Raw genomic sequence first — 26,936 nt, forward strand, 5'->3', positions numbered from 1 at the left:
CATTTCCATTAATTACACTAATATTTAATACCATTGACTAAAATTACTATTTTACTTTTTTAGACTTTATGACTGGTTTTCCCAACAATATTGTAATGCTTCATATGTATTGTTTTATTCATCGTTAACATTAGGACAGTACTTAATTCAATATTATATAATTTGTAACATAGACTGATGAGGACTCCGTAGAGTTAAAATGTTTCTTTAATTTATAATGCGTATTAAATTTCTTATATTCATGATTTGTTTAGTTTTTATATCAGTCAATAAATCACATTTTTACTAAAAATATTATATTAGCTCGATGTATTGACCTGTTTCTTCATACAATTTGTTGCTTTGCATTACCGAGCTCATTATATTGTGTTTATTTAGTCATTATCTTTTGCTTACTTTTCTATTAATTTTTTGTAATGTTTATGCATTTTTGTTTTAAATGGAAAAAATTTTACATTTTAAACATTAGTTGAATACTTATTACATTAAACATTCAGTTATATGCTGCATTATTTTCTCTGTAATAAATTATAGTTATTTCTAAATCAAAACATTTTTAATATAATAACTAAATTAATAATTTAGAATATATATATATATATATATATATATATATATATGTATGTATATTTTATACATATATATATTGTGTGTGTACATGTGTGTCTGTGTGTGTGTACACATTAAAGTATATATAACACAACACAATATATGTAGAAATTGACATTACACATCAGTCTTCATCAGGTTTAATACATCTATGCTTCTAGAGCTAGCCAATCCTAACCATTCCATTCTTCAAAGGAATAGCTGTAATTAGTCAGTTTTATAAATCTGGTGTTATTAAACCTGATGTATAAACATAGTCATTAAAGTTAAAACTTTACTTTTTACTTAACACTCTATTCACTTAATATTCTTAATGTTCATGTAATTTACTTGCTTGCTTTATTTAATTTATTTGCTTATTTCTTTTTATTACTATTACTATTCTATTACCATTCTATTACTATTATTTCATGAATAGTAAGCAATTATAAACAAATAAAGCAAGTAAGTAAATCACACAAACATTAAAAATGTTGATTTTAAATAAATAGAACATAAATTAAATGGAACAAAAATAAATGATTTCAAGAGCATTACAAGCTTTAATTGGAACCCTAACTTCATTACAAGTAACGAGTCACTTTCCTGTGATTAATTCAATCACCTATTGATAACGATTAAGTTAACCATTAATGAAAGTTAATTGGAGTTAAAGTGACCTTAAAAATAGTGACACTATTCTTGTCTATTACAATTGACATTTGTAAAAGAACAGAGAGGTTGACATTAAAAGCACAGAAAATAGAGTCAGTAGATAGAACAGTAAAAGAATGGTAGAGCGGTCTAATAAAAAAAGAAAAAGGTATGTGTAATCAAATATGCTTTGGTTATCACCTTGTAACCAGAAACACCAAATACTCCAAATAAGATGATAATAAAAACGCGACGCTTGCATTCTGTACGTTACTGTTATTGAAGCACGCGATCACTTTCACTCTATGTATTTTGCAATTTGACACTCATCAAGAAAATTGACGTTAATATTCTAATAGTACACTTCAGCACACTTGTCACATTTGTCAGCATCACTCATGTTCACTAGTGTTCACCAGTGTTGCCAACAGTTGGAAAAAAAGATAGCTAAGAGCGGCCACCGCGATCTTTTTTGTGCGACCGATATTTGACTAGCATCAGTGCCAAACATGGATGTAAAGTCTGTTTTACATTAATTGCAAGCAGCTAGTTGCGACTTGCGACATCCAATAGGCGCTTAGTTTCTAGTTAAAGCTCGACATTTATTGGGTGTTGCAAATTGCAACTGGCGATTGCAATTAATGTAGAACGGGCTTTACATCCACGTTTGGCGCTGATGCTAGTCAAATATTGGTCGCACGAAAAAAGCCGCGGTGGCCTCTCTCAGATTCCTCTCTGATAATAGCTAAATTAACGGCAAGGAAAAGATAATTAGCTATAGATAATAGCTGAAATCCGAAGTCTATTATTATAAGTTTATTATTATAATTCTGTTATTATATTAACAATATTTTTTAAAGGGGTAAAAATGAGGAAAGTAAACTTTTTTCAAGCTTTTTAGATCTGTACTAATAAATATACTTATTTAATTTTTAATCTAAATCGTGTTTTTGTTACATAATACAAACTAATCATACTAGAGAGGATACCCACCAAACACCAAGTTACATGTAACGTACCTGTTAGTTGTAATTTCCCACTCAACAATGTAATTGTAATATAACATGTGTGTTATATTGCAATTATATTATTGAGTGGGAAATTACAACTAACAAGCACGTTACATGTAACTTTGTGTTTGCTGGGTAGAAACTTTATGAAGTTGTTAGGGCCACCGCACAAACTCTTCCATAACGCGGTACGTTACGTTAAGTACTCCATACGAACTTAAGTTGTACTTAAAATTTAACTTAAATCAACGCACAAAGAAATCCTTAACGTAAGAACTTAAGAACTTACGTTAAAAGTTTCTTTGTGCGTTGATGTAAGTTTAATTTTAAGTACGAACTTAGGTTTATGGAGCACTTAACGTAACGTAACGTGTTACGAAAAAGCTTGTGCGGTGGCTCTAAAATCACATTTAAATTTAAAGAAGAATAATTGAATATGATTGGCGATTTCTTATGACTTGCGATTCTATCATAGGCTTAGTTTACATCGTGCATTTGATACGCGTATCAGGTACCATATTCGTATCAAATTCGTACTAAATATTTAGTACGCACGATGTAAACGCTGCCGGATAATTTGGTACGAGCGTATCAAGTAGGAATATCGTACTAAACTGATACGCGTACCAAGTGATACAAATGTCGATGTAAACGCATAAAACGCATTTTAGAGAGAATTTAGCAATTGAGCATAACCTCAATGCTAAAATCTAAAAACCGGTGTGAAAATGTCTTAGTAGGAGACATCAACATGAATTAAATTTGTATTATATTTTTCACAGTACATGCTTAGTACATTTGATGTAAACGCGCCCGTACTAAGGCTTTGGTGCGCACCAAACTTAATACGCATACTAAGGTTTTGGCTTAGTTTACATCGTCAAAACCTTAGTACGCGTGTTAAGTTTGGTGCGCACCAAAGCCTTAGTACGGGCGCGTTTACATCGAATGTACTAAGCATGTACTGTGAAAAATATAATACAAATTTAATTCATGTTGATATCTCCTACTAAGACATTTTCACACCGGTTTTTAGATTTTAGCACTGAGGTTATGCTCAATTGCTAAATTCTCTCTAAAATGCGTTTTATGCGTTTACATCGACATTTGTATCACTTAATACGCGTATCAGTTTAGTACGATACTCCTACTTGATACGCTCGTACCAAATTGATCCGGCAGCGTTTACATCGTGCGTACTAAATATTTAGTACGAATTTGATACGAATATGGTACCTGATACGCGTATCAAATGCACGATGTAAACTAAGCCTTTGACGATGTAAACTAAGCCATAGCTCTAGTTTACACCGAACACTTGGTACGCGTATCAAGTAGTGAATTTAAGCTGATCAGCCAATGATTAAACACATTCACTAGTTATTTACTATTTGATACGCGTACCAAGTGCTCGGTGTAAATTAGGCTATAGAGAAGGTATAAAGTGCTCTGTGTAAACCAGGGCATATAATCTCTTATGTATTTTTCGTGATCAGCGTTTGTGGCGCCGCCGCTGCAAGCGAACCAGCCGAACCGAACTAAAATGCAATATGGCCGTTTAAAATCAACATGACAGTAGTAATGAGTTTCGTTCAACAAGCAAAGTAAAGTGAAGCAAAGCTTACGAGCGAAGAAGGAGGTTATTTCTTACGAACGGAATAATTTGAAACTGATGGTATGTAATCGCAATTCCGCTTACAGAAACAGCTTTTTTCTCGCTGCGATTTAATTTGTGGTATGGTATAAAGAAACTGTTTTTTTTTAGACACCAGTAGCTGTTCCAATTTGTACACCAGCCTTCGACACCATATAGAATAAAGATGCTGTCAGAGGAGTTAGATGAGGGAGCTACAATTATAACCAAGAAAAAGCAATCTGTGATCACATTACTTAGCTTCGACAAACGATGACCTAAGTTCAACTGATTGTAGGCTCTTTCTTACGTCCACGTGGAATCAGCTGCTTCTTCGCAACTTGCAACAGGTTAAGGCTGCGTTCCGATATTAATTGTCAGTACTGAAAATTTACAGTATATGTGACGTAAACTATAGATTTTCAGTACTGGCAGTGAATATCGGAACGCAGCCTAAGTTACGAAGAAGCAGCTGATTCCACATGAACGTAAGAAAGAGGCTACAATCAGTTGAACTTTGGTCATAATGGTCATCGTTTGTCGAAGCTAATGGGTGTCAAGACAAATCACTTGAATGCAAACTACTTTCCAGTATGTTGTAGCGTAAGAAAGCAAGAAAATTGTATTGGAGGAGAAACAACGTGATTTAGAGAATAAGGTGCTCTGTCACATAGAATGTAATTCTATTATAAAAACATGTAATGGTTCCATAAAATAAATAAATTAAAAAAATTTATTAAATATTAATTTAAATGTGTATGTATGTGCATGTGTGTACGTACGGGTCAATGGATGGGAAGGGGAGTGAGGTGAAAGGGGAAAGAGCGGCCATATTGCATTTTAGTTCGGTTCGGCTGGTTCGCTTGCAGCGGCGGCGCCACAAACCTTGTTCACGAAAAAAGCATGGGAGATTACAGCCCCTGGTGTAAACTAGTAGTATGTACCAGCAGAGAGAAGCCTGAGAGCGGCCACCGCGGCCTTTTTCGTGCGACCGAAATGTGGATGTAGCATCAGCGCCAAACGTGGATGTAAAACTACGTACCACATCCACTTTTCGACCCTGTCAATAAAATCGTTCGTTTGGTGTGCGTCCGTGCTACCTGGTTGTGTTCCGTGCTATGTGGACGAAATGACGGTAACAGAGTTATTGATTTTTCGTATGTGTGCGAGCGAGAAAATACAAGAGCGAACGAGACATTCAATAAGAACGAGCGAAACAGTAAAAGGAGCGAGCGAGAGATCATTAAGAACGAAAGAGATAGTAATAGAAGTGAGCGAAATGAGAATAACCATGGATAGCGTTTGGCTCAATCCCCACCATTGTCTGTTTAAACATCACGTGCTATCTCTCTTTTAAGGTTAGAGAAAATTTATGCGTAATCTTGAAAGAAGAAAATAAGAAATTGTTTATATGTCTTAATGAAAATATTTAATTAAAAATCTCTCTTCATTGAGAGAGAGAGAGAGAGAGAGAGAGAGAGAGAGAGAGAGAGAGAGAGAGAGAGAGAGAGGAGATCTGTTTCATTAAAATTTATTAAATTTATTAAAATATATTAAAATTCTTTAATATATACTCATTTAAATTTGTTAAAATTTCTTAAAATTCATAAAATTTATTTTATTACATTGTTATTTATTATATAAATAAATTTTATAAATTTCAATAAATGTTAAATATTAATTTTTAATAAATTTTAATGAATTTTAATGCATTTTAATAAATCTTAATAAATAATAAAAAGGGATCAAATAAAAAAGTTTTTGTGAAATATTTCATTAATATATTTCTATCAAGGTGATCAAGACTGGATCTTTGAGTTTAATATTATTTTTCATCAAAATATGTATATAATAATATATACTATTTTGATTCATTAGACTGCATGTACTGTTTGTCTTGAAATGCAATCCTTTTCTGTACCAATTGCAAATATGTAAACGACTTAAGTATCATTATTATCAATTAAATTGATAACGTAATCATATATTATTTTAAAATTTTAGTTTAAATAATGCAATTCAAGAGCGACAGTATATGACATAATGCAAAAGAACATAAATTTACATAAAAAAATTATATTAGGCATAAGCTTCAAACATATAATATTATTATGTAAAATAAATATAAATTAATAATTAATTTGATTTTGAATTGAGATAGAAAAATGGAACAAAATAAAAATTTATAGGAAATTGTTTAAATTATTTTATTTTATTACATATAAAATAATTTTAATTAAAGAGTAATATATAGGACTTATTAATTATTTAATTTATTTAAAAATTAAAAAATTTATTTAATAAGATCGTAAATAATTTTAATAATTTTTATTTTGTGAACTTCAATAATTTCAATTTTCATTGAAAAATTTAATTGTTTAATAATCATTTTATAATTATTAAAATATTGAATATAAAATAAATATAAACAAATAAGTATTATATATATATATAAAGAAAAATAATAATAAATATACTAAGTAACATAGTTAACATAAATAATTATTAATATATATATAAACATTTTGTTAATATTGCTGGCAGTGGCTAATCAACTGCCCAACAGCGTTTGCTACGCTATAGCTGTTCACGGAACTCGCTATCACTACCACGCTATTGGCTCCACGAACAGTTCAGATAGCGTTAGCGTTTGTAGCGTTAATAGTGTCTCCCCGAACGCACCCTATGTCTATGGTCTGGTACAGCCAAATCAACATCACGAGCAAGTTGCGAGTTCCATGAGTTTGTAGTAGGTAATCTAAAAAGTACGATATAAATATTATAAATAATTTGATTGATTATTACAATTGTGGGGACCAAATTTTGTGACGGCACTGGTAGTCGGATGGTGGGAAAATTCGGCTGTGTGTAAGACTTGGTGAGAGATAAGAAACGGAGGAGAGAACAGATCGCGCCGTCGAAGTAATAATACATTTTGTTTTGCGTCTTTCGCTCGTGCTAACATCTTTTTTGAATCTCGCAACGGTTCCGTCGAGACCAAACTTTTGTATGTACTCTGTTATCATGAAATAAAATTGATTAATATCGCAAAACACTACAAATTGGGGGCTCAGCCGGGATCGGTGGAAATTGGCGAAGATAAAGTGAGAAATCTGCGAAGGAGACCAGCGAGGAGTTGGAGCGATCAGAGTTTCGGAGCGAAGTGGTCACGCGGCGAGAGAGACGTGCGGCTGAGGGCCTTGCGAGGCATAAGAAGACGACGGCTGATTCACGGGGTGCACGGTGAGTTGCAAGACGGGCAACGCATACGTGCGGACGACGGTGACCCCGGTGAGTTAAGCGACGACGAGGAGAGCGGTTGCGAGCGGCGCGACTGTGCACGCGGCGTGTGCGTGACGACCAAGCGAGAGACATACGGCGCGGTAATCGGTTGAGACGAACGATAATATAATTTGAAATGTCTGATCCTAACGCTTTTACGGTGACCGAGCTAAAGGAGAAATTAAAAAAACGCGGATTGGCCGTGACGGGAGCCAAAAGTGATCTCGTTGCTCGCTTGATGGAGGCTGATCCTGCAGGTTCGTGGATGACCGAACGGAGCGGTTGCGACGTGGATTCCGATGGCGAGGATGTCGAATATGAGAACGCGTCGCAACGTCGAGAGATAGATCTTTATAGAAGAGAGAAGGAGCTCGCTGAACGAGAGCTTGAGTTGGCTCGCCGAGAGATCGCGATGTTACGCGCAATGCAACGGGGAGATCCTGCGCGTCGTGTTGAGACGGGACCGGTGGTCGGTGGTGACGTCGGGGTGTCGGACGTGTCGCGTACGCCTATGCGAATGAAGATTACAACGATAGCGGATTTGTTGAACGAGTTTGACGGTATTGGCAACAATTTCGATACGTGGGAAAAGCAGCTAAGATTTTTGCGTACTACTTATCGTTTAGAAGACGATCACGTTAAAGTATTAATTGAAATGCGACTCAAAAAGAAAGCATTGGAATGGTTTCATTCGAGACCAGAATATTTAAGCTTGCCGCTTGAAGAAATCATAGGCAAATTACGAGCGATGTTTCAACACCGCGAAAGTAGAGTCGTGTTGCGCCGAAAATTCGAGAACCGCTGTTCAAGAATCATTGAATAGTAATTTCGCGAACCGGCTAGATGGCAGCATCCGCCGGCGCCACGGAAAAGACCATAACTAGGATCGGCGCATCGCGCACGCGCAGGCCCGACCGGCTCGGGAAGACGGGCTGTGACCGGCAGTGTGTTTTTGCTATGGCTTCCGTGTGTACATACGAGTGATCGTACATCAGGCAGCTTTTAGTGTTTCTCAGCTCGTGGACATTCTCATTCTGTGCTCTCAAGAACAATTAGTCAACTCATTAGTCGTCGCATCTGTGAACTCAAGTGCATCACCAACGCCTGCTCAAACTCACCACGTATAGCGCAGGCCGGCGCCACGTGGTTCACACGGCTCAGGGGCATCACCTTCACCAGGCCGGTGCTCGATTAGTATAATCGACCCGAGCGAGTGAATAGACAGATTATTTTCACAGTGAAATCTCGTAAGCTCAGTTTAGAATGCGTGCATGGACAATCTCATTTGAACAACTTCACTTTCTGTGATCGATTAGATTCATTCTGATCAATGTAATATAATCATTAAATATCTATTTAATTCATTTCGTGAGCATTATTGTCACAACGTCCTCTCACCCTGCTCCCATCCGCAGGGTCCCAGCGATTTTATATTGCGTGATTCGCAAACAACCGCGTATGGAAAAAAGACGAAAGTTTCCACGAATATGTTCACGAAAAAATAATTATGGGCAATCGCGTTCCGATCGACCAAGATGACTTGATCGAGCACATCGTGGACGGTATTCCGGACGCGGCATTGCGTGACCAGGCGCGGATACAACAATTTACAACGACTGATGCACTGATAAGCGCGTTCGAGAGAGTGACTCTGAGGGATCGCGGCGCGCCGAATCACGGCCGACGGGAGGAGCGGAATGGAGCAGCGAGAGGCGAACGGCCGCGACGAGCCGACGGAGATGTGAGAGGCGAAAACGGCGAGAGGAACACCCGTGATCGACGATGTTTTAATTGTGGTGCGCGAGATCATTTGAGTGCGAGTTGTCCCATGAAGGAGAGGGGCACTAAATGCTTTGAGTGCCGTGACTATGGGCATATCGCGTCAAAATGTCCGAAAAAAATCGTTAAGCCGAAGGAGACTGCGGTCGCGTCTGTTTCGTGCATGCCTCGTAAAAAATATACGAAAGAAGTGATAGTGAACGGCCAAATTTTTGTAGCATTAATGGACACCGGTAGCGACATTTCAATTATGCGTGCGAGCGAATACGCGTTAATTGGATCGCCTAAATTAGAAGCATCGAGAATAGAATTTTGCGGCGTCGGAAATTACAGCGCGACAACGTTAGGACGATTTAAGACAGAAATTTCGATAGACGGACATTCTTTCCCTATATTTATTTATGTTGTTTCGGACGGGGTTTTACAGCACGGTTTGTTAATTGGCACCGATTTTTTTGACTCCGTAGAAGTTAATGTAAAGCGCGGCGTAATTTCAATAAAACCGATATGCGAACCGGTAATTGACAACGAGGGACGATCGGAGATTCTTGCGATTGACGCGGTGCAGAGTGCGAGTGAGATAGATGTCTCATATATACGAAACGTAAATCATAAGCGAGCGGTGACAGAGTTAATTGTAAATTATAAACCAAATAAATTGCGTGAGGTTGATATTAAGATGGCGATAGTTTTAAAAAATGACGAGCCGATATACCAAAAGGCGAGACGTTTATCGCAAACGGAAAAAGATATTGTAAATGCGCAAATCGAAGAATGGGAGAGACAGGGCATTGTTCGACCTTCTACGTCCGATTTTGCCAGTCCCGTTGTGTTGGTAAAAAAGAAAGATAGCTCCTACAGACTCTGCGTAGATTATAGATTGTTAAATAAAAATATAGTTAAAGATAGATATCCTCTCCCTCTGATCGAAGATCAGTTGGATCGGTTGCAGGACGCTGAGGTGTTTAGTACACTCGATTTGAAGAACGGGTTTTTTCACGTTCGAATGGACGAAGCAAGTATAAAATATACATCTTTCGTTGTACTGATGGCCAGTTCAAATTTTTAAGAGTACCATTTGGTTTATGCAACTCGCCTTCCGTCTTTCAAAGGTTTATTAACGCGGTCTTCCGAGATCTAGCAAAAAGAAAAATTGTGTTGACGTATTTAGACGATTTAATTGTACTTTCGAATAATGAAGATGACGGGCTGAATAATCTTAAAACCGTTTTGAATGTTGCGAGTCAAGCCGGATTAGCGATAAATTGGAAAAAATGTAGCTTCTTACAAAGAAAAGTCGAGTTTTTAGGCCATGTTGTCGAGAATGGTACAATCCGTCCATCTGAGCTGAAGACCAGGGCCGTCATGTGCTTCCCTGAGCCGCAATGTGTGCGTCAGGTGCAGGCTTTTCTCGGATTGAGCGGATATTTTCGCAAATTCATTCCGGGTTATAGCATTGTGGCTCGTCCATTGTCGAACTTGTTGAGAGCGGGTGAACGGTTTCAATTTGGTGTAGCCGAAAGAGAAGCGTTTGAGCGGTTAAAGGCTATGTTGAGTAGGCGACCGGTGTTAAGTTTATATCGAGCTAATGCGGAAACCGAATTACATACTGACGCGTCGAAGTATGGTTACGGAGCGATATTATTACAAAGAAATAGCGAAGATCGATTATTACACCCTGTATATTACGCGAGCGGTAAAACTACTCCGGCGGAAGAAAAGTATACGAGTTATGGGCTAGAAGTCCTTGCGATAGTGCGAGCGCTTAGACGTTTTCGAGTATATTTATTAGGCATACCGTTCAAAATTGTAACTGATTGTCAGTCGTTTGCGTTGACAATGGCAAAGAGGGACTTATGCGTGCGAGTGGCCCGATGGGCACTACTGTTGGAAGAGTTTCAATATGTCGTGGAGCATCGACCTGGCAAGAGCATGACGCATGTCGACGCCCTGAGTCGAAATCCACTACCATCTTGTTTAGTAGTAAGCGAATGCAGAGATGGATTGGCGACGCGTTTAAGGAGGGCGCAGCGAGAGGATGCTTGCTTGGCAAAAATTTTCGAGGCGACTGAGCGAGGAGAAATAAGCGACCATATAATTCGCGGAGGAATCTTGTACAAGGAAATAGGAGACGACATACGGATGATCATTCCTAAGGTCATGCAAACACAAATAATAAGGAAGGTACACGAACAAGGCCATTTTGGCGTCAACAAAACGGAGACGTTGGTTAGAGCTGATTACTGGATCCCGAATTTACGTTCTAAAGTCGAAAGCGTTGTGGCAAACTGTGTTGCCTGTATTCTGGCGGAGAAAAAACAAGGAAAACAAGAAGGCTTCTTAAATCCTATTGAGAAGGGAACTGTGCCACTAGATACATTTCATATCGATCATCTGGGACCCTTGCCATCTACCAAGAAGAGTTATAACATTTTTGTAATCGTTGACGCATTTTCTAAATTTACATGGTTATATGCGACCAAATCGACAGGCGCGGCTGAGGTAGTTAGTCGTTTGAAAAGGCAATCGTCTATTTTTGGCAATCCCAGACGGATAATTTCGGATAGAGGTTCAGCTTTTACGTCGCGAGAATTTGAAGAATATTGCCGGACGGAGAACGTGCAGCATATCTTAACAACTACGGGAATACCACGATCTAACGGTCAAGTTGAGCGCGTTAACCGTACCTTGATACCATTGCTTACTAAACTATCAGCTCCAAAGCATAATGAATGGTATAAATATATTGACGCTGCGCAATTATGTTTAAACACAACGCCGCACCGAAGCATTAAAACGACGCCTTTTCGCGTATTATTTGGAGTCGATCCGCGTATTCGTGACGATCCTAATATCAGGGAATTATTAGAAAATGAATTTGTTGTTTCGATGACAAGCTCGAGAAAATATTATTAAAATTCAGAAAGAAAATAGAATTAATTTTAATAAAAGAAGAAAAGCGTCTTTTCGTTATCGAGAGGGAGACCTTGTGGCTATCAAACGCACGCAACAGATGCCTGGTCTCAAGTTAGCGTCTAAGTATCTTGGGCCGTACGAAATTGTGAGAGTTCTGCGCAATGATCGCTATAATGTGCGCAAGGTCGGTGAACATGAGGGACCTCTCCAGACATCATCGGCAGCAGACCATATGAAGTCGTGGATCAGCGGTGAAGACGACAATGAAGTTTCGGAAATCGATGACAGCGGCGGAGATGACTAGTATTCGGGTCGAATACTCGATCAGGACGGCCGAGTGTGGGGACCAAATTTTGTGACGGCACTGGTAGTCGGATGGTGGGAAAATTCGGCTGTGTGTAAGACTTGGTGAGAGATAAGAAACGGAGGAGAGAACAGATCGCGCCGTCGAAGTAATAATACGTTTTGTTTTGCGTCCTTCGCTCGTGCTAACATCTTTTTTGAATCTCGCAACGGTTCCGCCGAGACCAAACTTTTGTATGTACTCTGTTATCATTAAATAAAATTGATTAATATCGCAAAACACTACACAATTAAAAATACTCTGTTTTCAATGTATGATAAGATTATTAACTTCATTAAAATAGTAATTATGTAACACAATCATGTATTTTTAAAGTATTGTTTAAAGTCCCAGTGAACACAGTAATATAGCAGCAGTGTAACAGCAATGTAACCGAATATAACAGGTTACGTTACTCTGAAATTACACGTAACTTACATGTAAGTTACAATTTCCGACTCAGCAATATAACATGTTATAATTACATGTTATCTAACCGTTACACAACAGTTACAAAGAAAAATAAAATAAAATAAAAATTTCACTTTTTTAAAATTATTTTTATCAACAGCACATACTACATTTAGAATAAATTTTTATTAATTAATTAAATTTAAATTATGTAATTTTTTATTTTATTCTTACTTGCCGTTGCTACGTTTGAACCCGGGACCTTAGGATGACGAACCTTGTACTCTACCTGCTACGCCAATTTGACTCATCGATATAGGTACTTCCCAGTAAACACAGTAATATATTAGCAGTATAACAACAATGTAACCAAATATATCAGGTTACGTTACTCTGAAATTACACGTAACTTACATGTAAGTTACAATTTCCGACTCAGCAATATAACATGTTATAATTACATGTTATTTAACCGTTACACAACAGTTACAAAGAAAAATAAAATAAAATATAAATTTTATTTTTTGAAAATTATTTGTATAAACAGCACATACTAAATTTAGAATAAATTTTTATTAATTAATTAAATTTAAATTATGTTATTTTTTATTTTATTCTTACGTGCCGCTGCTAGGTTTGAACCCGGAACCTTAGGATGACAAACCTTGTACTCGACCTGCTGTGCCAATTTGACTCATCAATATGAGTACTCGTTATTGTCTACATATACCTATATGTTATAAACTGACGCAACTATATTATTTTTTATAAAAGCAATTAAATTTTGCAAAACATATTAAAAATAAACAGCATTAATTTATTTACTTATTAATTTCATTGTTAAATTTATCTTTTTCCATAACCTTAATAATTTGATGGAAATTGCGATCTATTTAGCACTAATCTTTGAAGCGTTCAAATGATTAATTAGATGGTTAACTATATAGATCGTAATTCTAAGAAAAACTGAATAGTATACATTTATTATTCTGTTTTTGTTCAGCACATAATGAATTTCGATTTTGTGCATTTTTTGTGCGCAGTAATTGTAGACAAACCGTTATTTTTGAAAACATTTTCTTTATAATAATTTTTTTTATTATCAAATAGATTTATCATTCAGGATGTTATAATGTTGTCTGATTTCCCAGGTAGCAAGCCTACGTCATTTTGACGTCCCAAAATGGTCATATCTGGTCATATGTCGTCAAAATGACCATTTTTTTACATGACCTAAAATTGACGTCATGATGTGACGTCATTTCGTAGTCATATTTCAGTCATGATTTGACGATTATTTTCCCAGACAGCACGCATCCAAAATCGGGACATAAAGACGTCATTAAGATGTATTTTAGACACGGTCTAAAGCAGTGTCTACAATGAGATTTAAGGCGTAAGGCATAAGCATATTGTATAAACATATTATATTTAACTTTAAGAGAACTTTTTTAAGAAAACATTAGATATCTTGGAAATGATGTCAAAATGGTAACATTTATCAGAGACGTCTACTAAGAGCGGTCTTTGAGATATCTCATTGAAGAATTTCATTTAAGTTTCTTGAAAATGTTATTTCTTTATTATTAAGGTTATGGAAAAAGATAAATTTAACAATGAAATTAATAAGTAAATAAATTAATGCTATTTATTTTTAATATGTTTTGCAAAATTTAATTGCTTTTATAAAAAATAATATAATTGCGTCAGTTTATAACATATACCCAGCTAACCATTTGCTACCAAATTGTCAGCAGACTGCTAAAAATTTCTTGCGGAATCAGGCTGCCAAAACCATGGCCTACTGTGTCCTCGAGTGCGCCCCAATTGCAAGCAAAAATTGTTATCAAATCCTGATATCAAATTGGGTGCAACACCAGAGCAGACCTGTCACTAGTAATACAATGACAAATTCACGCAGCAAATTGAGAACAGATGTTGCAACGTAAACTCACAGCAGATTTGCGCCAAATATGCAACAGATCTGTATTCATAAATGATGACAGATTGGCGACAGATTTGTCGAATCTTTTCATTTCTTCTTTCATCACAGTTATAATTTTATTTGAGAATCGATGTAAGCAATCTCCTGGGAAGATTTATTAATTCAGGAGTAGGAACAGATTAAATAATTTACCCAACCCTCTCCTTAGCATCTAATATTTCCTATAGGGGGGATCAATTGACCTATCTATTTTCTCCATTTATATCGCAGGTATATCATCTATTCTAGGTGCAATTAATTTTATTAAATTTCTTTGTAGTTAAATCTCATTCCAAAAAAATGAAAATACTACCAGTTCTGTATCATAAAAGTATAATGTGGCGGTCCTCCGCCACATCGGACTCTTCAGCAGGCGCAGCGAAGGAAGATAATTTTTGCTTACCTTCGCGCTGCGAGTGGTCTTTATGTAGCGAGTTGACTGCATTTTACTCCCGAGAAAATAAGCCGCCTATCTACGGTGCCGCACTTTTTATTGCCAATTTGACATTTCGACAGATCTGCTGCATTTCTGGTATCAATCTGTCGCGTACTTTGACACACAAATGTTGTTGCATTTCTACAGGCAATTTGCTTACATTGTTTGCACTTTGGTGTTTGTCGTCAATCTGTTATCAATACTTTCAATAAATCTGCTCGCAGTTCACTATTATTTTGTCATGTATTCTGATGACAGACGTTGCTAAATATTTGCTGAATATCTGCTAATAGTGTTTGCAATGACAAGATATGTTTCTCATTTGTCGCCTTTTTGGCAACAGAATCTGTTGTCAACATTTGTCACAGCAGAAATGGTTATAGGGGTAGGTATATGTAGACAATAACAAGTACCCATATCGATGAGTCAAATTGGCGTAGCAGCTAGAGTACAAGGTTCGTAATCCTAAGGTCCCGCGTTCAAACCTACCAGCGGCAAGTAAGAATAAAATAAAATAATATAATTTAAATTTAATTAATTAATAAAAATTTGTCCTAAATTTAGTATGTGCTGTTGATAAAAATAATTACAAAAAATGAAATTTTTATTTTATTTTATTTTTCTTTAGTTGCAGTTTAAAGATATTCGATTTAAGAAATCTTTTAGATATCAGTTTCATGATATCTTTCTGTTCTCAAAAAACAATGCATTGGTTAACATTCTGACATTATATCCCAGTGAACACATTTTATAGCGGCAATATAACATGGAAGTTACATGTAATTTAACATTGTTATTCTTGTGATATGTAGGTGCTATATGACATAGAAATAACCTGTTACGTAATATTTGTTATACGCAAGTGATATAGCTGTTATACATCGTTTTGGCGTTATAGTTATTTAACAAAAATTGTATAATCGTAACATAACACGTTCGTATCAATGTTATTACGGAACGATGCATCGTAGTTGACTCAGAAATCAGACAACATTATAACATCCTGAATAACAGATCTATTTGATAATAAAAAAAATTATTATAAAAATAATGTTTTCAAAAATAATGGTTTGTCTACAATTACTGCGCACAAAAAATGCACAAAATTGAAATTCATCACGTGCTAAACAAAAACAGAATAATAAATGTATACTATTCAATTTTTTCTTAGAATTACGATCTATATAGTTAACCATCTAATTAATCATTTGAACGCTTCAAAGATTAGTGCTAAATAGATCGCAATTTCCATCAAATTAATTATTAAGGTTATAGAAAAAGATAAATTTAACAATGAAATTAATAAGTAAATAAATTAATGCTATTTATTTTCAATATGTTTTGCAAAATTTAATTGCTTTTATAAAAAATAATATAGTTGCGTCAGTTTATAACATATAAGTATATGTAGACAATAACAAGTACCCATATCGATGAGTCAAATTGGCGTAGCAGGTAAAGTACAAGGTTCGTCCTAAGGTCCCGCGCGGGTTCAAACCTAGCAGCGGCAAGTAAGAATAAAATAAAAAATTACATAATTTAAATTTAATTAATTAATAAAAATTTATTCTAAATGTAGTATGTGCTTGATAAAAATAATTTCAAAAAAATGAAATTTTTATTTTATTTTATTTCTTTTTGTAACTGTTGTGTAACGGTTAGATAACATGTAATTATAACATGTTATATTGCTGAGTCGGAAATTGTAACTTACATGTAAGTTACGTGTAATTTCAGAGTAACGTAACCTGTTATATTCGGTTACATTGCTGTTACACTGCTGCTATATTACTGTGTTCACTGGGATGTTATCTTTTAAAAGTCTCTTTATGTTATGATTTTCAGAAACAGGATATCGTTTACAAATCTTTTTGACAACATATTGTTCACGTCATTCCATGACGTCAAAATACGGTACATTTCATGACGTCAGGAATTTGTGACATTCGACCGTCATTTTAACGTCATAAGGGCGTCATTTCGTGACGTCAAGAATACTCAGTAAATGACCATTTTGGGACGTCAAAATGACGTGAGCTTGCTACCTGGGTTCTGAGTCAACTACGACGCATCGTTCCGTAATAACATTGATACGAACGTGTTAGGGCCACCGCACAAGCTTTTTCGTAACACGTTACGTTACGTTAAGTGCTCCATAAATCTAAGTTCGTACTTAAAATTAAACTTACATCAACGCACAAAGAAACTTTTAACGTAAGTTCTTAAGTTCTTACGTTAAGGATTTCTTTGTGCGTTGATTTAAGTGAAATTTTAAGTACAACTTAAGTTCGTATGGAGTACTTAACGTAACGTAACGCGTTATGGAAGAGTTTGTGCGGTGGCCCTTATGTTACGATTATACAATTTTTGTTGAATAACTGTAACGCCAAAACGATGTATAACAGCTATATCACTTGCGTATAACAAATATTACGTAACAGGTTATTTCCATGTCATATCCCAGCGGGAAACGATAATGAATTCGACATCAATTCGACGTCGAATCGACATCGAAATGATGATTTCGATGTCGAATCGATGTCGATTCGATGTACTATTTTTCACTGGGATAGCACCTACATATCACAAGAATAACAATGTTAAATTACTTGTAACTTCCATGTTATATTGCCGCTATAAAATGTGTTCACTGGATATTCACGTGAGGTTGCATTATGAAGTGGAAACGAAAAAAGATGAGAAAAATTACAAATATAAAAAAATAATGCAGAGCTTGGAATGTATTTATGTTTGAATATTTATTCCTCTGAATTTTGTATAATTTTTACTTTTTTATGAAATAAAATACTTTTAACTTTTTATTTTTATGTTTATTTTATTTCTGAATCTAAATATTTGAAATTTAATTCAAATATTTAGATTTGTTTATATTTTGTTTGTTGTAAAATGTATTTCTACTTTTTTTCTACTATTTTTAATTCTACAATTACAATGTATTTCTACTTAATTAAATTAAAATTAAAAATGTATCAAATGTTACTACAAAAAGTTACAAATAAAATTAGATAATTTTATTTTTAAAAAATTACTTTTTTTAGTTTATGATTATTTTTCATAATTTACATGTATATTTTAATCTACTTTTTATTATTAAATATCAAGATTGAGTATAAATTAAAAAATTTTGAACTAAATATAGTTAAGAGTTTATATTTATAGAATTAATTTTATTACATTAAAAATTGTATGAACAAAAAACCAACTTTATCAAAAGTTATATAAAATTAAATTAGAAACCCAGCAAACACCAATATATAACCATTACATTGCTGCAATAAAACGGAATGTAACAGATAATATTACATGAACGTTACATGTAACATTCCTGTTAGTTATAATTTCCCACTCATGTGATGTTGTAGTTATATAACACAAATATAACATAGAACTGAACTGTTAGATAACCATAACCGAGATGTTTTGTAATGGCAATATGAACTATTATATTGCTGTTATAAAAAATACAGTGTTGTTATATATGTACATGTATATATTTTAGCACATAATTCCCAGGAGGTCAAGTACTTAAATTAATTTCACATAAAACAAAAAATACTCTTTGAATGCAATTTCGTTGTTTTATGTAAAATTAATTTAAGAATTTGACTTCCTGGAAATTATAAGTGCTAAAATTATAAAAAATAGGTATAATTATGAAGGAAAAAGATAACATTAAAAATAGTTTTTTTAATAAACTTCTTAATATATTTAACACATATTTATCAACAAAATAAGCTTATATCTAAACAAATATATACATATTATACTTTATGATTATTAGTAAAATATTTTAAAAATAACTTTTCAAAACAAAAAACGAGGGAAAATAAGAGAAAAACATTAAATAAACTTCATGTAATGTTAAACAAAATTATAGCTCTGCTCCAGATGTCAATCACAATCTCAACGTCAATCACAACATCTCCTATAGTTTTATAAAATCCGAAATTGTCAGGACATGATAGTGACATGAGAGTGCAAGCGCTTCCATTTGAGTTCAGTTTTCTGTAAAAAGTAAGTAATAAATAATATTATATAACGCTCACCAATACACTAAACATATATAGAATATTAAATACGTATTTAGAATATTCGGATTGGTACGAATGAACTGTCATGCGCATGTACGATTGTACGCATCTCGCTATTTTGCACGCCAGTGCACGCGTCTGCACGCGCAACGCCGCAACATGATGATGTGCGCGAGGTTAGTAGCGAGTCAATTTTCAGTTTTATGCATAATTTGCATATTTTATCGTGAAGGGAAATACGGCTGTGCTTAATTTAAAGTTTAGTCTAACACTATGGATTGTATAATCAGATAAGTCTCACAAAATTTTTATTTTTTTGTATGGAGTAAGTATTCTGAGATAAGATGAATACTTTGTGTTATGTTTTATTTTTAGTTATATTAAAAGCAAGAGAGGCAGAAACACTATTTGAGCGTAAAGTAGAAGAGTAGACGAGTAAGGAAAGAAAGATGTAAAAGAGAGATCAACCTCACAGCTTGGAATTTACAGTGTGCCGAACAGAATATGTGGACCTTGAAGGTATCAAATAACATAATTTTACTAAAAAAGTTATAGGATGAAGTGAACAATTTATTTTTTGTGTGAGAAAGTATCTATTACAATCTAACTTGTTCCGAGAAAACCTTTACAAAAGATTTAATAAAGAACAAGCAATTTGATGAGATTATCATATCATTATTATCATATTTATTATTCGAATTTTAAAGAGAAACAGTAAGAAATTTTATTAATACATTATTAAAAAATTGTTGGCTGTTACACCAAAATTCTCTTTCTTGTAAGCTGATGTATGCTATTGATAAAAAATTCACCAAAGTTCATCCCTGTTTTAGCTCAGCGAACCATTATATGTATAGAGAATTGACAGAGCAATTCATATCAAAAGGATTATCTAAAGGTGTACTTCCTAGTTCTTCAAGTATGTTATTTTATGGCATTATCTTATGGCAGGCTAGGTAAGAGAATAATGACAAATATTATAATTTTATTTTAATAGTGTGTTGCAACTGTGTGGCTCTTAAAGGTATCGTACAACTATCTTTTTTAGATAGTTGTTACTGAAATAAATAAAAAGCGTGAAATCTGATCTGAAACAATTACAACAAAGTATACAGACTAATATCACTCAACTAACCTGCCGATGATGTGGTCGCAGGCTGTAATATAGGAAATATGTTTATGAATGTCAAGGATCATCTGTAAGTCTTAGTCATTTAGTAATTGTCATGCATTTTGTGTCAGCCAGATATACGCCTCAGAAATATACTGATAAAGCTCTTAGTTACATTAAAAACTAAAAAGTAAGTATTTAAATACTCTGTTCCCGAAATAATTTATTCTAATTAATACAATTCTCTTCATACATTCACAATAATAACATTCAGAATTTTTATTTATATTTTTGATTCTCTAACTTAATTGTTTGTAAATTGAGGCATGTATAAGACGAAAGACTACAAAATAGGCATATATGAGACGAAAGACAAAATAAAATATTTTTATTTATAGAATAATTTAAGAATGACCAGTGGATGTGCGTATGATTATCTGGAAATGTGCACAAAAGTGGAACTTGAGAAGGAACATTTGATTATTCCCATCTCTAATTTGCTGGGTTTTATTCTAAAAACATATAATGGCTATAGTTTATTCTTACCTGTTCTAATCCTTGTGAAAATTTCTTCAGCTTTTATAAACTTCAGTTATTCTTTACGTTCTTTTAAATTTTAAGAAGAACAGTTGTCCGAATGATGTAAGAATAATTGGCAGAATCCTGTAATATAAAATTAGTTTTAATATGATACGTCTTTATAAATTATATTTATAAGTTTATAACTGCCTTTATATATTGCATAATTTACACATATGCTAGGTGACTTTTGTAACTAGAAATGTATGTAAAACTAGCAGCCCAAATAATAAATTATCTTTAAATTTACTTAAGAAATACATTATTTAAATATAAAAATATGTAGTTGTGCGGATCAAAACAGGAAACATATCGTTATGTATTTTGTCAATAATAGGTTTGATAATATACATATCTGTTAGTTTTAACTTTAACGATAAATTTATTGCTTCGCAAGATGGAGTAGAACTTTTATCTGCCATACTTTTTTGTTCATTTTGTGCAAAAATGCATCGAATAAGCAGCGTATACAATTTTGTCGAAATTGTATGATGGATCTAAAATGTATAATTATCAATGTACGTCAATTCCACAATACATGTGTTGTATCGAATTAACATGTAGTATCAAAAATAAAAAATATATAAAGGCGGTTATAACTTATAAATCTATTATGTTGTTGCTGACTAAACATAACCTACAAAACATGTAGGAAAGATTATAATAAGTTATTTATGATGTATATTATACATAAGAAAAATAATATATGTTAATTAAATGCAGCAACATTTTCTACACCTTTTTATATAATCTTTAATAAATGTTGACTTAAAAAACATAAAGGATTACCTGATTAAAGTCAAGTTGCAAGAAAACAACGTTTCTCTTTCGTCATTATAGCATCCACTAGCGGAAAGCGCGCCTAATAGCACGAGATGTACGTTGTGCGATTGAGGTTAGAGTCTCACAAGATTCAAATTTTATAATATCCATATAACATAAATAAAACAATTGTTGTGTAACCACGCAACATTGTAGTTACATCACTGTTCGGTTATTGTAACATACAAATAACGGAGTAATATTATAGCTTCATAACTTTGTTACATCACATATATGTAGTAAAGTTTCGTAACTATAATATAAATAGAGTGTAACATCTGTTACATTACATGTTACTCCCACGTTATATTGCATTTATATTTGGTGTTTGCTGGGAAGTAATTTTAAAACGCATTATTTTAAATTAGAATATCGTAATTTTTAAAAAATTATCTTAAAGTAAAAATAACGAAACAATCACAATTTAAACACAAAAATAAGTTAAACCAATAATAATACGTATGCCAAATTCAAATTGCCGCAACAAGATGGCGGTATCTGGAGCACATTTTTTATTGGTTGTTAGATTGGTTATTTTTAGGTTGCACTCATATGTGCAAGAGCACACCTTTGTGGTCTGTTCTTTCTAGCTGCACTGTTGCACCGGTGCTATAAGTTAAAGTAAGACAAGTATATTTTTTCTCATTCTAATTTATTGCACCAGTGCAACAGTGCAGATAGAAAGAACAGACCAGTATTCTTCCACCATGTGCTGGTATATCATGGCATATGATTATGCGCTTATGCAAGTTGTGTAGATTTTAATATTTATATAAATTTTATTTTAGACCGAATCGTCCCTCCAGCGAACAGAGACGGGTGCCTTAAGGAAAAGAAGAAGATAAATTATATTTGTTATAATGTTAGGAAAACTTCTCTATGAATTTCCGAATATTTATCGTTATAGATTGGCAACTGAACTAAAGTTTGCAAATACGTTAAAACGCAACGTTAAACGCGAATATGGAACGACCGATTTACATGCCAAAGCAAACACCACATCCGTAGATGAGGAACTGCAGGAAATTTTTAAATTCAAGGATACTAACATTAGCAATTGGATCATAGAGGTTACAAACTATATTTTTTAATTGTATGATATAAAGCGCAATTTTCTTTCTGTCTTATAGAGATTGTATATCAGAAGATATTTATAGAACAGGACACGTGCATTCTGCGTTCGATATACAGAAAGCAACAAGGATAATCGCCAGCAAATTTTGCGTACATTAGCTTCACGGTATGCTGTACAACACGACAATATATACCAAGTAGCCAGGAAATTAGTTTGCACCGAGGTATACTATTTTGTGTGAGTTATATTTGTACATACACATGGAGATAATAATTCTTACCTATCTGAAATCAGTTTTATTCCATGTAGGATATGTTATATGCACTATAGAAATCTATAAAAACATCTAGTTTCAGATGAGTAAGTATATATGTCTTCAGTTGGATTCAGAGAGCACGCTTTTGGTGCTGTGAGCATGCTCTATCTTTCTTCGACATTCACTAAGCAACAAGGGTAGAATGATACTTTTAGCACTAATAGCGTCTCCCTGAACCTAGCCTTTGTGTATAAGGGTGCTGTTACATACAATGTAATTTACATAAGTGTAACCTGCAAATTTAGTAATGTAATAGATGTTAGGTTTATGCAAATTATGTCATTCTAAGTTGTCATTATAGGGGTTGTATTTTACTGAAGACTAATATCACTAATTGCTAATTAAAATTTTTGTTGTATATGCTAACAGAAACGTTAATAAAATTTTAATTGATTTTCATAACTTGCACATTTGGAAGAGTGCACATTACAGAAAACTGATACAATCTACATGTGAGCATATGTGAAACAGAATATATGAATTTTTCGTCAAAAGCAAATGTTTTTACACTGATTTTATTTTTGAAAATTGCTGCAAAAATTCAATTAAACGCCTTTTTATTTAGAGTATATTTTGCCTCATCTATATTTTGTCTTTATATATTTATATATTTTTATATGACTTTTGTGGAAGGTATCATCCCAAAATAGCACATTTATGATTGATGATGACATTATTTTTTAAACATTTATTATTTACATTTATTTTTAAAAAATAAAAGTTGAAATATAGGATGTTGAAAATGATGCATCAACAGCGTGGAGACAGGGAAAAAAAAAGAAACCAAAGAAAAAATCTACATGCAAAAAATACAAGCAACAAGGATAAGGACTATTGATATACAATTTATACATATAATTTTTAAATTATGTACAGACATGCTGTGAGTAATGGATCAGATATGACTAGAGTTTCTAATCCCGAGATGATTTAGTGATCTCGAGATTTCAGAATTTTTTCTATTTAATCCGACTAGTCCCAGGATTATGTGTGTAAATTAAAACAAGAAAAATATATGAAATTTTTTATTATAAACAAAATGAAATAAAAATTAACATTTATTATTTTTTTTGTATAAAAATAAATATTAAAAATAAAATTTAAATTACAAATAAAAATTAAATAAAATTAATTTTAAAATTCTGAAACATAATTAAATTTAAAAAATTTATTTTTAGTAACTAAGAATTGAAAAGTATTATTAAAATAAACAAAACTTAATAAATAAGACTTATATGTTATTATTTTAATGTTTATAAATAAGTGAAAAAATATATAAGCATCAAATAAACATTTAAAAATAATATAACTAATTATGCATAAAAAATAAAGCTTTTGAAATTAAAAAATGTTTATTTTTAAGAAAGATTTTAAAACAACTCTGTTCATGAAGTGATTCAATGTAATTCGTCAGGGGCCAATTTCACCAATCATGGTTAGACGAATCAGCGTTTAGAGTTATCAGGAGGCCAATATAAATCTCCTCTTGTCAACCTTGATGTCAAAGTGCAGCGTCTCAGGGATTTACTAACAAGGACCTTGGTTGTTACACAAATATTTTTGACGATAAGATTGTTTTATTACATTATCAACCTCTTTCTTACAGAATTAAGGTGGTCACAAGATTGTAAATATATGTCGACTAGATTCTTAAGAAAATTAAGCGTTGCCTCAGAAAAGTCTTGTATTTTCATTTGAATTTTACTTTTGTTTTCTTCTGTATGCTGGCGTTTTCTTGATGTTGAGTTGGTATTTCAGCTTTTTGTTGCAGCAATATTTTCTTCTATTTTAGCGTGAGATATGCTGGTTTTAGTCTCTCCATAGATATTAACCTAGTTTACACCGAGCACTTGGTACGCGTATCAAGTAGTGAATTTAAGCTGATCAGCCAATGATTAAACACATTTACTAGTTATTTACTATTTGATACGCGTACCAAGTGCTCGGTGTAAATTAGGTCATTGTTACGCTCGCGGAAATGAAAAGACACTCTTCCGTACTCTTAACGAACAGCTTTAGGGTACAGTTCCGAAAAGGGTAAACCTTCGATCGCGCTGAAATTTTAACCAAAGCTTACCCTTGATTAGAAAAGAAAGTCCCTGAAAGGATTTTTGACGATAAAGCCTTGTTTGCCTCCCAGCCCGCTTCAAAGTTTTTACAGTTTTTACTAAATATTTCCGAAAATGATTTTAGAGAACTGATTTTAGAGAAAAAAGTTTCAAACAAAAAATGAAGCTCATAAAAGGCTCTACAAAAAAGATTATATACATTTTTTACGTAAACTTATTATTTTGGCTGTTATGACCCAAAATAACGGCAGGGGTCAAATTGACCCCGTCAAACATTTTTTTTTAATTCCTGTTTTACTAAATATGCGAATATTTTTTAATTTAAAGGTTATATATATTTATTTAACATAAAGAAAAGTTTAATTGTAAATTTGAAAAAAAAGTAATTTTTTTACAGTTTAACATAAAACAAATATTTTTATAATTTAAAATATAATTTAAAATAAAACAAACATTACTATAGTTTAACATATAACACAAAAGGTAATATTTATCATGTATTGTATTTATAAAACGTAAAATAAACGACATCCACGCTTGTATAGTTATATCACATAGGTTTGCGACTTTCCACGTTGTTCGTTTCCAATGTTTTCGCATTAACCAAATATCGACTTTAAAATGTGTGGGTTAGGTTAGGTTAGAAAAAATTACGGGGAGGGGCGGGGCCCTTCCCCGTCCACGCGTTCTTTGCACAACCTTTTGCGAATTTCCACGCGAAACGAGATATATTTCTCGCAAAACGAGATTATAGAAAAATTTTCTGTTTTATGTTAAACTGTAAAAAAATTACTTTTTTTTCAAATTTGCAATTAAACTTTTCTTTACGTTAAATAAATATATATAACCTTTAAATTAAAAAATTTTCGCATATTTAATAAAACAGAAGTTAAAGAAAATGTTCGACGGGATCAATTTGACCGCCGCCGAGTTATTTTGGGTCATAACAGCCAAAATAATAAATTTACGTAAAAAATGTATATAATCTTTTTTGTAGAGCTATTTATGAGCTTCATTTTTTGTTTCAAACTTTTTTTTCTAAAATCAATATTTTCGGAGATATTTAGTAAGAACTGTAAAAACTTTGAAGGCGGCTGGGAGGTAAATGAGGCTTTGTTGCCAAAAATCCTTTTAGGGACTTTCTTCTCTAATTAAGGGTGAGCTTTGGTTAAAATTTCAGCGCAATCGGAGGTTTACCCTTGTCGGAACTTTATCCCAGCTTTATTCTTAGCATTTACAATTAACGACCGATCTGGCTCGATGCCTCTTAACGACTGTTTGTTTATTCTCGTCAATTTCCGTTGCCCGGCTCCAAACAGCTGACCGCCGCCGCCGATCGACATCGCCGATTCGACAGCTGACTCGCGGACGGAGAGTATACCGGACAGCGCGCGTAACAATATGTTGAATGGTTTGTTTTTTACTAGTACAGTGTAAAGCTTTTTATTTATTTTTGCAAGAATTTCATATGGACTTGGTAAGCTGGTTGAAGTAAAGGTTATCGTACGGTGTCGTCTCTAACAAATACATGAATTGCTTGTTGCAAATTTTTGTGGATGAACGGTGTTCTAATACCATGATGAGTAGCAGGTTTAGGTCGTATTCTTCGCATTTTATCTCGGAGTTGCTGTACAAATGTTTCTGGCTTTATCTGGTTATCGATATTTTTAAAAAATTACCTGGAATTTTGAGGGTCATTCCAAATAATAATTCCACTTGGAGAGGTTCTAGTTCGCGTACATCCCAGTAAATTGTGTTTTGAATAATTTAGCCTCAAACTGTGTTCCCTAATATGTTGTTATTACCGCAGGCATGTCGTATCTGTAGACCCATGTCGCGAAAAAGGCATTCGCTATAGTTTCCGCTATTATATCAG

At 33.5% G+C, this 26,936-nt stretch overlaps 3 protein-coding genes and 2 long non-coding RNA genes across 11 annotated transcripts in view; 3 read left to right on the forward strand and 2 right to left on the reverse strand.

Moving 5' to 3' along the window:
- LOC105840031 overlaps positions 1 to 1,660 on the reverse strand; it is a 34,686-nt gene extending 33,026 nt beyond the window's left edge. For both annotated transcript variants that reach the window (XM_036287986.1, XM_036287985.1), the window contains exon 1: positions 1,444 to 1,660. In XM_036287986.1, the coding sequence (XP_036143879.1) occupies positions 1,444 to 1,504 (61 nt within the window). In that variant the 5' untranslated portion in view covers positions 1,505 to 1,660. The remainder of the gene's footprint in view (positions 1 to 1,443) is intronic.
- Positions 1,661 to 3,571: 1,911 nt separating this feature from the next.
- Positions 3,572 to 4,632, forward strand: LOC118645947. The gene is made up of 2 exons (XR_004963585.1): positions 3,572 to 3,927; positions 4,018 to 4,632. It is a non-coding gene; the product is annotated as an uncharacterized LOC118645947 (long non-coding RNA).
- A 14,268-nt stretch (positions 4,633 to 18,900) lies between these two features.
- The window catches only part of LOC105834792 (CCR4-NOT transcription complex subunit 2), a 182,525-nt gene continuing 174,489 nt past the window's right edge, over positions 18,901 to 26,936 (reverse strand). The window contains exons 8-10 of one of the 3 annotated variants that reach the window (XR_004963738.1): positions 20,746 to 20,862; positions 20,224 to 20,245; positions 18,901 to 19,062 (exon numbers count right to left, since the gene is read on the reverse strand). The gene's annotated coding sequence lies outside the window, so the exon portion shown is untranslated. Of the gene's footprint in view, positions 19,063 to 19,409; positions 20,041 to 20,223; positions 20,246 to 20,745; positions 20,863 to 26,936 lie in introns of those variants that run through there. The other 2 variants (XR_004963739.1, XR_004963737.1) reach the window with 2 other exon arrangements.
- LOC118646186 lies at positions 19,069 to 20,739 on the forward strand. Its single transcript, XR_004963740.1, has 4 exons — positions 19,069 to 19,264; positions 19,464 to 20,044; positions 20,137 to 20,287; positions 20,598 to 20,739. It is a non-coding gene; the product is annotated as an uncharacterized LOC118646186 (long non-coding RNA).
- Positions 21,553 to 26,936, forward strand: part of LOC105840586 (malonyl-CoA decarboxylase, mitochondrial) — a 137,086-nt gene continuing 131,702 nt past the window's right edge. For 3 of the 4 annotated variants that reach the window (XM_036288542.1, XM_036288545.1, XM_036288544.1), the window contains exons 1-2: positions 22,322 to 22,670; positions 22,758 to 22,898. In XM_036288542.1, the coding sequence (XP_036144435.1) occupies positions 22,461 to 22,670; positions 22,758 to 22,898 (351 nt within the window). In that variant the 5' untranslated portion in view covers positions 22,322 to 22,460. The other variant, XM_036288543.1, reaches the window with a different exon arrangement.

Source organism: Monomorium pharaonis, chromosome 6, assembly GCF_013373865.1.
Source record: "Monomorium pharaonis isolate MP-MQ-018 chromosome 6, ASM1337386v2, whole genome shotgun sequence".
Taxonomy (NCBI): domain Eukaryota; kingdom Metazoa; phylum Arthropoda; class Insecta; order Hymenoptera; family Formicidae; genus Monomorium; species Monomorium pharaonis.